This window comes from Xyrauchen texanus, chromosome 34 (assembly GCF_025860055.1).
Source record: "Xyrauchen texanus isolate HMW12.3.18 chromosome 34, RBS_HiC_50CHRs, whole genome shotgun sequence".
NCBI lineage: Eukaryota > Metazoa > Chordata > Actinopteri > Cypriniformes > Catostomidae > Xyrauchen > Xyrauchen texanus.
This window is the reverse complement of record NC_068309.1, coordinates 21,100,713-21,115,425: the sequence shown is the minus strand read 5'-3', so window position 1 is coordinate 21,115,425 and position 14,713 is coordinate 21,100,713. Positions and strand designations below refer to the sequence as shown.

The 14,713-nt window shown below is 38.9% G+C and overlaps 2 protein-coding genes across 2 annotated transcripts; both read left to right on the top strand.

Annotated features, from left to right (window-relative positions):
- Positions 1-2,022: 2,022 nt before the first annotated feature.
- On the top strand, positions 2,023-5,763 carry npas4b (neuronal PAS domain protein 4b). The gene is made up of 8 exons (XM_052103994.1): positions 2,023-2,204; positions 2,549-2,694; positions 2,979-3,081; positions 3,212-3,503; positions 3,607-3,716; positions 3,817-3,952; positions 4,061-5,634; positions 5,738-5,763. Exons 1-8 carry the CDS (start codon positions 2,030-2,032, stop codon positions 5,761-5,763), a joined length of 2,562 nt encoding a protein of 853 aa, XP_051959954.1. The 5' UTR covers positions 2,023-2,029.
- A 3,260-nt stretch (positions 5,764-9,023) lies between these two features.
- On the top strand, positions 9,024-13,749 carry mrps12 (mitochondrial ribosomal protein S12). The gene is made up of 3 exons (XM_052104565.1): positions 9,024-9,186; positions 9,321-9,379; positions 12,807-13,749. The coding sequence occupies exons 2-3, from the start codon at positions 9,331-9,333 to the stop codon at positions 13,187-13,189; spliced, it is 432 nt and encodes a 143-aa protein (XP_051960525.1). The 5' UTR covers positions 9,024-9,186; positions 9,321-9,330; the 3' UTR covers positions 13,190-13,749.
- The last annotated feature ends 964 nt before the right edge of the window (positions 13,750-14,713 follow it).

Below are 14,713 nucleotides of genomic sequence, written 5' to 3'. Positions count from 1 at the left end.
TTACCAAATACGTATACTGTGTGTTCTTCCCAAACAATTCAACCATAGTTTAATCAGTACACAAAACATTTTCCCAATATCGTTGTGGAGTGTCTAGGTGGTCTTTGGCAAACTTCAGGTGCACAGCAATGTTTTTGTTGGAGAGCAGCAGCTTCCTTTGTGGTGTCCTGCCATGGACATCATGCCTGTTTAATGTTTTCTGTATTGTAGACTCATGAACAGAGATGTAAACCAGTTCCAATGATTCCTTCAAGTCTTTAGCTGTCACTTTAGGGTTCTTTTTTACCTCACTGAGCATTTTGCGGTGTGCCCTTTTTTAGTCATCTTGGCTGGATTGGCCAATTCTAGGGAGAGTTGCCACAATACTAAATCATCTCCGTTTATAGACAATTTGTCTAAGTGGACAGATGAATATCTAAACTCTCAGAAATAACTTTGTAACCCTTTCCGGCATTATGCAAAGCAACAATTCTTGATCGTGGGTTTTCTGAGATCTCTTTTTTGCAAGACATGGTCCAAGTCAGCAAATGCTTCTTGTGAACAGCAAACTCAAAATGTTTAAGTGCTTTTTATAAGTCAAAGTATCTCTAGCCCACACCTCAAATCTTGTTTCATTAATTGGATGTCAGGTTTGCCAACATGTGATTCTAATTAGCTTTTGTTGATGTCATTAGCCTAGTGGTCACATACTTTTTTCCAACCGACACAGTGAATATTTGAATGATATAATAAATACAAGAACAATAATATAATTTGTGTGTTATTTGCCAAAAAAGATTGTGTTTGAACATTATTATAACTTAGATTGTAAGACAACTTTATACATATAAATATACCTTTTATTGAATTATATTCAATTGAACTCTGCCTTATCATTTATCAAATAATTTTAGTTGGCTGTAAAACTAAAGGCGCATATCTTCTGCGATTTGCTAATGAGATTGAATGTTCATGGTACGTGTGGGGAGCATTCGTGGGATAAAACAATTGTTTTCTTAATCGTGTTATTGTTTGTATTCTATTTTTATTACATGGATGGCAAGTGGACTGGGTAGATGAAATGTCGTGAGATATCTGCCTCCTACTAGTAATGTAGATGCGACTGTTGTGTAATAACTTCATCAATTTACAGTTCGTTGCTGTAATAGAAATGTGATTGCCAGGATAAGTCCTCGCGGTTTAAAGCATCACATAAGAATGAGCTGTGCGAAACCCCATGTATAAATAACAGTGAAGAAATAACTAAAGAAGCAAAAATGTGTGTTTCCGCAGCTCCAGACGCACCTTTAAGCACGCAACAGGATGGAGAGTTAGAGGCAGTTCACACAGAACATGTTTCATGCGTCACTTCGCTGTTCTTCGATTGTCTATGTAAACATGCGCTAGATGGACGTTTTTTCAGTGTCTCGTGGAAACTTATACTGTAAACGCGTCTCGGTAGGCCTATCTGCTTTCTGTTCCATTCGTTGCACTGCGTCTTGCTTTTTTAATGCAAGAACGCGTTCGGACTCTGAACGGCCCCTAAAGACCACTGGCTCCGTTTAATTTAGTCCAAATCTGGCTCTACGCGTTGAATGGAATCCCATTTTTATCCTACGTCATAATCATAGAACAACAGCAGCAATATGCATATATACTTGGACTCAAATCCATTTATGCGCGCCCCCTCCCATCATTTGTTCAGGCTCACTATCTATATAAAGAGTCTGCAAGCAATGTTTTCATCAGAATCTTCATACGAAACCAAGCTAGAGAGAGAGAGAGAGAGAGAGAGAGAGAGAGAGTTGGCCAATACTTCAATATAACACCAACAATAAAACTTGAGAGACGATTGAGAATATATGGACAAAGGAAAATGATTATCTCAATTCATAAGTAGTTCTACTTTTTAAAAGATATTATTCAAAACTGTCACAAGAAGTAGCTCCAAAGATGGCTGAGTAGCTATACTTGCAGGCAGACGACCAAAAGGGAATTTCGACCAGAATCTTTATCCATTCCAACGGTACTTTGAGCCACCTGCGAGAAAATGTACCGGTCCACCAAAGGAGCGTCGAAGGCTCGGAGAGATCAAATCAACGCAGAAATTCGCACATTGAAGGATCTTCTCCCCATCTCCGATGCTGACAAAGCTCGGCTCTCGTATCTTCACATCATGTCCCTTGCCTGCATTTACATAAGAAAGTCCGTCTTTTTCTCTCAAGGTAAGGTTAACTTATTTTTAAAGAACTTTTAAAAGATAACGTTGTGACTGAAGTTGTTGTGATAAAGGATGTTCCAGCTTAAATATGGTAGGACATATCTGAGCCTGAATCTGAATCTCTACCCCTGTCCAGAGTTCTGAAAAATAGCTGAATTTTTGTCTGTGGCGCTGATGTTGAGCTATGTGGGCTAGTCTCTCACTTTTTAAAGGCGCTGTTTATTTGTTTTTTCTATTTTCTGTATTGCTGCTTTGGAACAATATGTATTTCAAAAAGCGCTTTAAACATAAATTGAATTGAACTTAATTGAATGATTATTTAATGAATCGGTTTATTTTTATCAATAGCGGCACGTCATGATGTGGGCGCCCTGTCTTTGCCGGAACTCTCGGAGCTCGTGCACACGTTACCGGGATATCTGCTCGTGCTGACGAGTGAAGGAAAACTCCTGTATCTTTCGGACAACGTCGCAGAGCACCTCGGCCATTCCATGGTTAGAAACGTATACAATGTCAAATATAAACATATTTAGCCATAGACCTTATTCATAGCCATATTAAAATTTTGGCGGGAATGAAACGAGGCAATGAGGCAGTCCCTTGAGCCGGTTTCTGTTGTTTAAAGCGGTGTTGATCGTTCAGCTGACGAAATACTGACGAATACAGTGTGTGCTATTAAAGAGAGTGTAACTCTATCCCTCAAAGCCTTGTTTTTATTCCCGTCAAAAATTAAACATGGTCTATAGGTGCGTGTTGATCATAATTATTTTCCTTTCAGGTGGATCTGGTCGCTCAGAATGATAGCGTGTATGACATTATAGACCCAGCCGACCACTTTATAATGAGAGGCAACCTTGTGCCAGTCACCACAACTGATACAGGTAATTTACACTGCTGCTTTGCTGCCATATTTTTAAACATAACATGTAATACAAATTGAGGTTTCATAATGGGCCAAACTGTTTCTATGTACACAATATAAAAAGATCTGGTTATCATTCTTTGTTCCAGACCGCCTCTTTCGTTGCCGATTCAGCACTTCAAAGTTTGTGAGGAGGCAGGGATCAGGGAACAAACTGACGCTGGTACGAGCGCGCTGCCTGCCACCTCCCTTCCACGCTTCCTCCTACTGGACCTCCAACCCAGTGTGGGTGTGTTTTTGCTACCCCCTGGAGTCCCATGTTCCACATCTTTCTTCAACCAGTAACCCTCTTCCCACCCCACCTGCTGAGCAGTCATTCCTCCTGGCCTGTTTCCAGTCACAGCACAGCCGAGACATGAGAATCCATGCTGCTCAGGACAGGTATGAGTCCAGTAAAAGTGTCTTTTGTCTCTCTGCTAGTGTTGTGATGAGTAAATGCTTAAGAGCAAGGGAATAATCACCTTGTCTTTTCTCTCTCTGGCAGTATAAGCATGTACCTTGGTTATGGCATAGAGACTCTGCGCTCCCGCTCGTGGTACAGTCTGATTCATCCTCGCGATCTCTCCCATGCATCTGCACAGCACTGCGCCTTATGTGAGTACATAGATTTAGATGATTCAGATTTAGAGATTCAGATTCACATGTTGAGTGTGTATTAAGTGGTGTATTAATTGGTCATTGTGTCCAATCACAGTGCATGAGGGTGGTGAGAGGCAGGTGGAGATGGTGGTCCAGGTAGAGGCAGCTGACCACTCATGGGTCTGGCTTTACATCGTTCTTCATCTGGAGACTGGAGAATATCCCATCAACAGCCACAACTATGTCATTAGGTACAAGACTCCCTGCATTTGAGCTTTTAATATATTGTAAAGAAAAATTGTTGCTATAGTACTTTGAAAAATCCAAACATTTTGTCCTTCTCTCTACCCATCCCTCAGTGAGTCTGAAGCTTGGTCGGTGCGTCAGCAGTTGTACTCAGAGCAGAACCAGCTGGCTCTCCTGTACCAGGAGGCATCCCAGTGCTCTGACCCTCTGTCCAGCCCAGACCAGGTCTTCACGCCCAGCAGTAGTGGCCTGTCCTCCCAGTCCTTCGACTTCAGCTTCACCACGTCTGGCCGGAGCTCTTCTGAGGAGCTCACTAGTGCCTCTGGGCCATCCAGCATGGCACTTGGCACTGACCCCCTTCATGGATTTTCTCAGGATGGAGAGAGCCACCTGCAACTGCACGGCAGTCACCAGATGTGGCTTGCAGAAACCAGAGAGCAGTCAAATAGATCATACATGCCTGTTTCTTCTGAACATCTGACCAACATGAACAATATCCCATCTATTTCTTCAGTTCCCCAAACCCAAGCAGTGCCTCCACCCCTTCCTCCATTCAAATCTCCTAAGCGCCAGAGCTCAGAGGAGTATATCTGTACACCACCCTACACGCCTAGACTAGGAGGGGGAAGTTTCATGTTTGGTGACGAGCCCTTTAAATCAGACCATAGCAAAGAAGGTATTGGCGCTGCAGGTCAAATGAGGCCATCTATGACCTCAGCAAATCACTCAGCGCCCATGTCTGCTGGTGTTGGGTCAACAGTGCCAGTTCAACACTGCCGCAAACGTCTTTATGAGACATTGCCTCCTACTCCCGATAGCCCAGGGAGTGATGAATGTATTATCATGGCATTGCCAGAGATCAGGGGACCTCTATATGTAGATGTCCCTCATTTCCCATTTCATGGTCCTCTGGAAGGCCTTTTAACCCCAGAGGCCTCACCCACTAAACAACCCTGTTTGAGTTTCTTCCCTCAGGTAAAAGACATTGAGAGAGAGAGAATGGAGATCTCTCTCCTGGCTCAGTATATAAGCACTTTAGCTGAAGGTTTCTGTCACGACCACCCACAAGACAAATCAGCTCCCCCTAATCACAAATTCACACACAATCCCACTGTATGTTTTGAGGGGCCAAACTGCTCTTTGTCTCACATTGATGTCTCTATGTTTGAGGAGAAGGCAGTAGATGGTGTCCCTCTTCCAAATCTGTCATCCACCTCCCCCGTACCTCCCTCAACTTACTCACCTTCATCCTCACTCTCCTACACTCAGTGTTCCCCTCCTACCCTAATAGGCTGCAGCTCTCCTGTCCACACACAGGATGAGGTCAGTCTGATTGGTGTACACCACCTCTGTAGCGTCCAATCGACGTACTGTAATTGCATGGCAGAGGGTGGGCTGCAGGAAGCAGAGCGAACAGATGAGGGAAAGGCTTTCACAGAGAGTGTGATGGACATGGAGATGATGTCTCCAGTGATGTCCTTCACTGTCCAAGCCTCCCCAAGATCCGCCTCAGCTCCAGGCCTTCCTGCCCTCACCCCTGCTCTGCCTTGTGCCCAGTCCCTCCTAGAGGAACTGGTCACCATGGAACCTGTGTTTGGGGCTGCTGCCCCAATGTCTCCTGCCATGAGGCAACAAGCTGAGTTGTATCAACTCCCTCATCAAGATGGACATCAGATCTTCTACCAAGGTATGAAATTATAAAGATTTTTAGATTTTGTCAGTATACAATTTCCATATTTCAGAGTTTTCATGTCTAAACTTGGCTCTTTCTGTGTCTCTTTTTCTTACAGATGAAACCAGTGATCACATGTTTTAACATAAGTCTGTGACTTAATTGATGAAGTATGGCATATTGTCATCTTTTACTATTTTTCTGAGATAATTTTGTCGAGTTAAATCAAACTGAATAAAGAGAGAATAATGTATTTATGTTTATAATTCAAAATCATGAAGTCACATGAACATACATCCTATTCACATTGGACTGTCACTTAGGGGAAAAATACTTAAGGCAATTTTACAAAGTGCCACTTTGTATTCACTTATAGTGAAGACTGTGTATTACAGAAAGTTGAATGTATATGTTGAATACTATTGAAAAACAACTGTATCTCTTAAGCCATCGTAGAGTTCTACGATTAAGTAGAGGATTCATTCTACTCTAATTTTCATCAAGCTTTGTTCATAAGAACAGTGTCGGGGTCAGTGCATGAAATGCTTACAGTCCATAATAAACTATATTACTTTGTTTTATACATTAAGAAAACATGGGTTGGAGATCCAGAAGTTATGTTATGTAGGATATACCTATTCAATGTATCATATTTTCTTGTTTCCACAGAGATGTCCTTGAATATCATACTCTCTTGTTTTCCAAATATGTATATGAGAGTCAATTAAATGCATTAAAGCAAAGTGCATCAGTGTCTCTTCATTGTTGCTGCTCCCTCTATTGTGCTCTGCCCTCCCTCCCTTTCATTCACTGCCTTTTTAGAATGTCTCCATGGTTTCCTAGGACTGACTGACGCAGATGATGAGGTGCTATCTGTTTTTCCTGACGTACCCTCTTGACTCAGATGCACAGTGGAGACAATCAGCCTCCTACTCACACAGACACTTACACACAAATATGTTCATTGAATGCATACTGTACAGTGAATAGTCAGCCCACACTTTCCCATTATACCTGGAAGCTAAAGGTGCATGATAATACCCTATATGGCCTTTCCTGTATGTCCAGCGCTTTAAGTCTGCTTCCATTTTTTGTACTGTTGCTGGGGGAAATAGAGGGGGAAATTTCCACCTCCAATGCCCCTAAAACACTGTTTTCTTTTCAATTATCTGGTTATACATTTTTTAATTGAGTCTGATGTCCGGTGCTTTGCTGACCCTCCCACACAGAACCACTGGCCATCTTACTACCCCGTGTCCAAAAATATCACTGGTCCCTCCACAACTCTCTGAATGAAACTCGCTCTCAGTCTTCTCTTCCTGTCCTTGTGAGATTGATGTACTTTCAGCGATGAATAAAAATAAAAATAGACCAAACTGAAAAGAGGAGGAAGAAGAGGGAATGGGGAGTATTTTGAAGGACTTTAGGAGCTTATTCATCCTGCTTTCCTCCCACTCCTCCAATCAGTCTGTTGAATTTCCTTTCATCCTCCCTCTTTCACACATCTGTGCTTTCACATTCATACCGTCCGATTCATTAGTACCCTCTCTCCTTATGACTCACCCATACCTCTTTAACTCATCTCTCCCTTCTCTGCTCCCTCGCTCTTCAGCATCCTCCAGATATGTCCACACAAACAGCCCATGCCCACTTAAATCATAATGAAAATGCAAAAATGCACACACTCTCTCATCTTGTTTTCTGCAAAGATGAAAATAACTACCTGCATTGTCTGGACTATTCAAAGTTGAACATATTAAATTGCTGATTTCATGATGTAACATCAAATTAACAATTTTCTTAACAATTAAATTAAATGGGTACAAATGTTGCATGTAAACAGATGAAGCGTATGCACATTTTTAAGTCTGTCTCAAGAGACTGCTCAATGCTGACGTTCAGTGGTCATCAAAGGGAATAACACAGAATGCTTCAAAGACATCCCTGTTGCACTTCTCAGCTAATTTTGTCTCAAAAATAGACACATACCTTAGAAAGAATTGGTCCTGCTGTAAATATACTTAATGAGAATTAGATGATCTTTATATATTATTTGTAGACAAAATGTTAGGGACAGTCAGCTGCGCTAAAATATCTAGATGTTTTATAATAATAGTTGAAGTTCTTTTTAACTTTAAAACAGCATGTTTTCATTGAAGAACAATAGAAAAGGAGCGCTAATTTGGTGCGAATGGCTTTCAGTCACCATTCACATTCATTGTAAGAAAAAACAATTATGCAATGATTATGAGAGTGGAGAATGGTGACTGAGGCTATTAGTCTGGTCCCTAACATTTTGCATTATTTTCCCACGAAAAAAAAAAAAAAAAGAGTCATTTTGGTTTGACATTATGAGGGTAAACGTTTAAAAAATGTACGTTTTGGGGTGAAATGTCCCTTTAATTGCCGGATGTAATGGATTAAAATTATAGTTCACCCAAAAATACAAATTCTGTCATCATTTACTCACCCTCATGCCATCACAGATGTGTAGGCACAAACGAAGATAAAAATTAAAAAAAATCTCAGCTCTGTAGGTCTATACAATGCAAGAAAATGGGGGTCGGAATTCTGATGCTCCAAAAATAATATAATGGCAGCATAAGTAATTCACATGACTCCAGTGATTAAATCCATATCTTTAGAGGTGACATGATAAGTGTGGGTGAGAAACAGATAGATATTTAAGTCCTTTTTTTTTTTTTACTATAAATCTCCAATTTCACTTTCTTCTCCTTTTGTAAATGGTGATTTGCATTCTTTGTGCATGTTGCCACCTAACTACTGGGCAGGGAGGAGAATTTATAGTAAAAAAAATCACCCACACTTATTTATATCTCTTCTGAAGAAATGGATTTAACCTCTGGAGTTTTATAGATTACTTTTATGCTAATTTTATGTGCTTTTTGGACCTTCAAATTTCTGGACACTATTCACTTGCATTGTATAGACCTACAGAGCTGAAATATACGTCTGAAAATCTTCGTTTGTGTTCTGCAGAAGAATGAAAGTCATACACATCTGTGATGACATAAGTGTGAGTAAATTTAATTTTGGGGTGAAACATAATTATAAATGTGAATGTCCATCAGCTAGATGGCAGTATTAAGCAGTATAGACTGTTTAGAGGTCTGTAATCGATAAAGATTTCTTTCCATAAAGTGTACCAGGTATGAACAGGAAATAATATAATTTTATGCACAGAATTCACTTTATGAATTAAACTGGCAGAATAATAACAGTAATGATAAGATTCGTGAGAAACAATGGTCTGAAACGTACCATAAAGGATATATTTTTTCCATCGTCGTCACACTCCAGCACAGTATGTGGCGGTATGCACTTTCTTAGTTGGTTTGCATCCCGCCAGAAAATCCATAGAAGAAGAAAGAGTTCTTCCGGAGTAAACGTGTTTCTAACATGGTGGCAACATGGCAGTAACAGTATAGTGACAGTAAAGGTTGATAATTTGTCCTTCGTCCTCTTTACTCCTTCTACTGCAAAACTTTGGAAAAGGCAACTTTTCAGAAACCTTGGACAATAATTTTTAGAGCAACGTCAATGCAGGTACCATGAGAATAATTATTTTGCACTGACAAAGTATATTTACATTTGTCCCACAGTTATATTGAACACATGCACATCTGATTTGTGAAGTGATTCATTTTTCTTTTATTTTCTCTACACAATTGTCTTGAAAGCGTAATTAAGATGGCTTTTCTGGGAAGTATGAGACCAATGCTCTCGTCGGTTCTGCAGGGTGAGTCTTACAAGCATGTCAATATTACCACTCTAAAGATTTAAATAAAATTGTTTATGTAATTTAAGTTAATTTTAGTTTATTTGTATGTCCCAAAGTAGCTTTACATGGAGGGAAGCCACAATAGTGGCAATGAAAAATATGCCTTAAAGGGGACATGCCTCTTTTTACACGATGTTAAATAAGTCACAGGTGTCCCCAGAATGGGTCTTTCAAGTTTTAGCTCAAAATACCTCACAGATCGTTTATTCTACATGTCTTTATACCCCTGTTTTGTAGCGCTGTTCCAAACACATTGTCATCAAAAATAAAACTAATCCGCTGGGTCTTCTGTGGCTCAGATGCCGGGAGTACATGAAGACTCTTGTGGTCGCATTTGCAGCCAACAACAGATCATTTGACGTGTTTACCTCGTAGCCGGGACATTCTTTTATTTTTTTTATTGAACAAACAAAATATACACAAATTAGCACACAAGTAAATAAATACATAATAATGTACAAAGAGGGGTCTTTTCATTCATTTTCCAGTAAACCAATGTCTCTTATCATACTAACAAGTTTGCAGGCATGTTTACTCTTCATACATTTTAGTGATGGAAAATAGCTACAAAGAAAATGACTTCTTAATACAGAGAAATAAGGTTTTGTCTTTATATACTTTTATGGATAAAGAATTTACCCAGAATGAACATTACGTTAGTGAAAAATTACACTTTTTTGTCATCCAACAACATTCTGAATACAACATGGTTTCTAGAAAAAGTGGTCAGTGACTGGACCTTTGTTTGCAACCAATAAGACATATCTTCCCAGAAAATATTTGAGTGCATTAGGGTTGAGCCGATGGACGATATCATCGTCCATCGTGATGGCTGACCAACATCACGATGCAGAGCCACGCCCCCTTTTGCGAGTCTTGCTAGTGTGACTCACTAATCCTAGTCTCTTCTATAGTTGACCTAAAAACTTTGCAGGGATTGCTCTGTAAATTAAATTGAGAATATAGCTAATGCATATATGCTATTTTAAATACTGTGGTATATGCCAGAGACGTGACGTGTTAGTCTGTGAAAATACCGTGTCAGGCAGGCTACACAAATATTGATCTTGACATTGTTTGCTTCTTGTCTTTTTTTTACATGTCTTACACTGTACATTTAGATTAAAATATTTTATTTTAAGCCTTTATTAATTAATTATTAGTAGTTGTAGTGTCTCAGAAAATCTTGCTCATTGTCACATAGCTCTTGTATACACTGAAGCGGCAGTTTAAGATAAACCCAGACCAGCGAATGTCAAATAACTTTTGTCTGGTTAATACTTTTAAAGAAAAATTTCCTTGGCCATAAATCCATAATGTCAAATCAAATGAAAGAAACAAGGTGAATATGAATAACACACATTTATTAAAACATAGAAGAACAACAAATAAAGAACAAGAAAACGGAACAACACTCAGACCGAAACTCGGCATGAACATTTCACTTATAATTAGCAGCACAATTAACTTCAGCACAGGCTACAAAATAAATTATGTTATTGAAATATTGTAAAGTGGTCATATGAACTACACAAATGAACGTTTAAAAAATAATATGCAAAATCGAAGCTCCGCAACGGATGGCGAAAAATGCGTAAAGAAGTCTAATATCTTTCACCATAGACCATGTTTAAATTTCGATGTTTCTGTCCAGAAATACCAACATATTCACTTTATCTGGTTTTAATAAGCTGCGGATTGGAGTAACTACACTACCCGCTGTGCTGAAGACACGCTCTGATGGAGTACTGGTAGCACATATGCACAGATATTTCCGTGCTAATCTTGCCATGAACGGAAACCTTTTGTCGTTCGTTTTCCACCAAGTCAGCGGGTCCTCTTCCCCATCAATGGCCATTTCCTGCAGGTACATGGTCATTTCTGCCTCGACCTTTTGCTCATCAGTGAGTAAAATAACGAAATTATAGTTTTTAAGTGGAAAATAGTATTTATGTAAAGAGATATATTAAAATAAAAAGTGCACAACTCTTCTTAAGTGACAGCTAAAAAAAAATGCTTCACGTGGTCGTGCAACCTACTGATAAAGCGCCGACGAGTCATTAGTTGGGTTAGTAAAATAACGAAATTATAATTTTTCATATCATTTTTGAAAATTATATGAAATTATATTAAACCCCCTCCGACGATATCATCGTCCATCGCGATGTTTTACTGTCAACATCGTCAACTGCCAATTTAGGGGACATCGCCCAACCCTAGAGTGCATACAATAGAAGAAAAGATGATCAGTTGTCTCTGGCCACAACATTTGTATTTTTTGTCAAATTAACAAAGTTAAATCGAAGTCTTAAAAATTAACTTGAAGGATATATACCATTAATTATTTAAAAATGAGTTTCCTTTGCTTAAGAGCCACTGGGAAAGTAATATACTGGATTCGCACTGTACAGACACTGTTTTTTTTATTGATGGGGAATGGAAAGAAATTAGGGGATGGTCTTTTACCATATTTTGTGAATGTCTACACAAGATGGGGATTTTTTTAATTATGTTAAAAAAATTTAAAAAGTGGATTTAGTATAATATGTCCCCTTTAAGATAGTGAGGACATTTTTGCATCCTCTGGCTGTAATATTATTTAAAGAATATTCCTGGTTCAATAAAAGTTAAGCTCAATCGACAGCATTTGTGGCATAATATTATTTACTACAAAAATTTATTTTGACTTGTCCCTCCTTTTCTCTCTCTCTCTCTCTCTCTATATATATATATATATTAAAAAAAAAACAACAAAGTTACAGCGAGGCACTTACAATGGAAGTGAATTGGGCCAATGTTTGGAGGGTTTAAAGGCAGACGTGTATAAATAATGAATAAAATATGTAAATTAATTATTTTAAAACCTGTATATTTGTTTAAATTGTTATTGTTTCAGTCGTTTTTAGAGTTTGTTAACATTGCATCATTATGGTGACAATGTTGTAAAATTAACTATATCTTTACACAGAAAAGGTTAGTTAGTGATTTTATCACATTTTAATCATGGTAACATAAACGCTGTTTATGTCTTTTTGGCTTTACTTTTAAAACAGTGAGTACTTTAACGTGTAAGAATTGGCCCCATTCACGTCCAGTGTAAGTGCCTAATTGGGACCCAGGATTTTTGCTTTTTTAAGAAAAAGAGGGACAAATCAAAATAAATTTTGGTGGTAATCAATATGAGATTAGCTTGAAATGGAATATTCCTTTAAGCAAACATGTATACAAAAATACATGTAAGCAGAAATGTTAATATTAATAAATGTAATTCAGCCACATAGAATTAATGATAGTTTTGACTAATTTGTTAATTTATTATTTATGACAGTAAATAACAGACTGAAGGAAATAAAATGATCCCAATCTCCACTGTTTTTCTTTGCAGCATCTAATTTATTAGCCTTCTGGTCTGGACCTGTATTCACTAGGACTATGGCCACACTCAATCAGATGCACCGTAAAGGTAAACCTTCCCCACCACCTCCAAAGATCAGTGCCACTTTTGGGCGGCCACAACTCAAAGCTGTAATTCTGAAGACCATGATAAGGAAACCCAAGAAGCCAAACTCTGCAAACCGCAAATGTGCACGTGTACGTCTCTCCAATGGAAAAGAAGCTGTTGTGTTCATCCCAGGGGAAGGACACAACCTCCAGGAGCACAATGTGGTGCTAGTGCAAGGTGGAAGGACACAGGACTTACCAGGAGTCAAGCTTACTGTAGTCAGGGGCAAATATGATTGTGCACATGTTGTAAAGAAGAAACAGTAATTCCTATGATCAGAACAGTGTTTGCTGCAGACTTAACTCTTTCAATTCAAAATGAAAACAGACTTCTCAATTCTTGCATGTTTTGTCCACATAACATAGTTATGACTGTAATAACTGGGATATCAACATAGTACAAATAATCTAAAAAAGTAACTGTGGTAATGTGCTGAAATGTCAGTCCTACATTGTTGCCTTGACAGAGAGTGTCTGCAAGTAGTATTCTGGTTCTGATTTTTAAGAACTTGTTCTGCATAGTGTAATATTATACCTTCAACCCTCTGTCAAAAATAAATTAAACTGCTGGTGTTCTCAGTTACTATTTCCTGACATAAAATTATGTTAGTAATGTTCCTTTTTTAGGTAATATTATTATTTGTTTTCATTTATTTGATGTTTGCATGCTCTTATTCATTGTCATGGATGGTGCAAACAAAGTGATGTGGAGCAGATTCATTCATAAACCATTTATACCCTTGGAGTCTACAACATGTTGCCATTTCACATTGCAAAATACAGACCATTTCCAGAATGTGTGGTTCTTTCTCTTGATTAAATTACATTTCCTACATACTGGTTGCCGCTGCAGCGAGCCTTATTGTGTTTTAAAATACTGGTGGAGGTGAGAGGAAAGGTTTTATGTGGGAAAAATTAACCATGTTTAAATATTGTAGGCCATTTGCCCTTGGCATGCTGGATATCAGCTTCTGGGCCAAATCGTGACTGATGGCAATCCATTCTTGCCTTATTAGTTAGTTTCTTCTCCGAACTATTGATTTTCCAGATGTCCCAAACAGTTGGAATGGGGCTTCTTTAGAGAGAATATCTTTGCACCAGTCTTCTGCTGTCCAATCCTTGTACTTCCTGCATAATTTCAGTCTGTCCTTGATTTTTTTTTCTTGGAGAGAAGTGGCTTCTTTGCTGCCCTTCTTGACACCAGGTCATTGTCCAAAAGTCTTCGCCTCACTCTGCGTACAGATGCACTCACACCAACCTGCTGCCAATATTGAGCAAGCTCTGCTCTGGTGGTGACACGATTCCGTACCGACACCTCATGAGGAGACAGTCCTGGCACTTGCTGGACACTCTGGGACGTCCTGAAGCCGCCTTCACTGCAGTTGAACCTCTCTCCTTGAAGTTCTTGACGATCCCTTAAATGGTTCTTTCAGGTGCAATATGCAGCAGTTCCTTGCATGCGAGGCGATTTTGATGCATAGCGATGATGGCTGCACATCTTTCTTTAGAAGTAACCATTTCTAACAAGAACACAATGAATAGAAGCACTTCTTCCCTCCTTTTATAGCAATAAGTCTGCTCTTATAATCTAATCATAATGATAGTGATTTCACCTGACTAGTATTCATTCACACTTTCCCCAGGTGCTGCTGATATGATTAGTGAAATTATGTTAGCTGGTCATTTTGTGCCAGGACCAAAAAACAGTGAAATTTGGGTTTTTGTGATAAAGTTAATTTTTTTTGGCCAATGAAGCTTTTTGCAATTATTTCAAATGCATCTGATCACTCT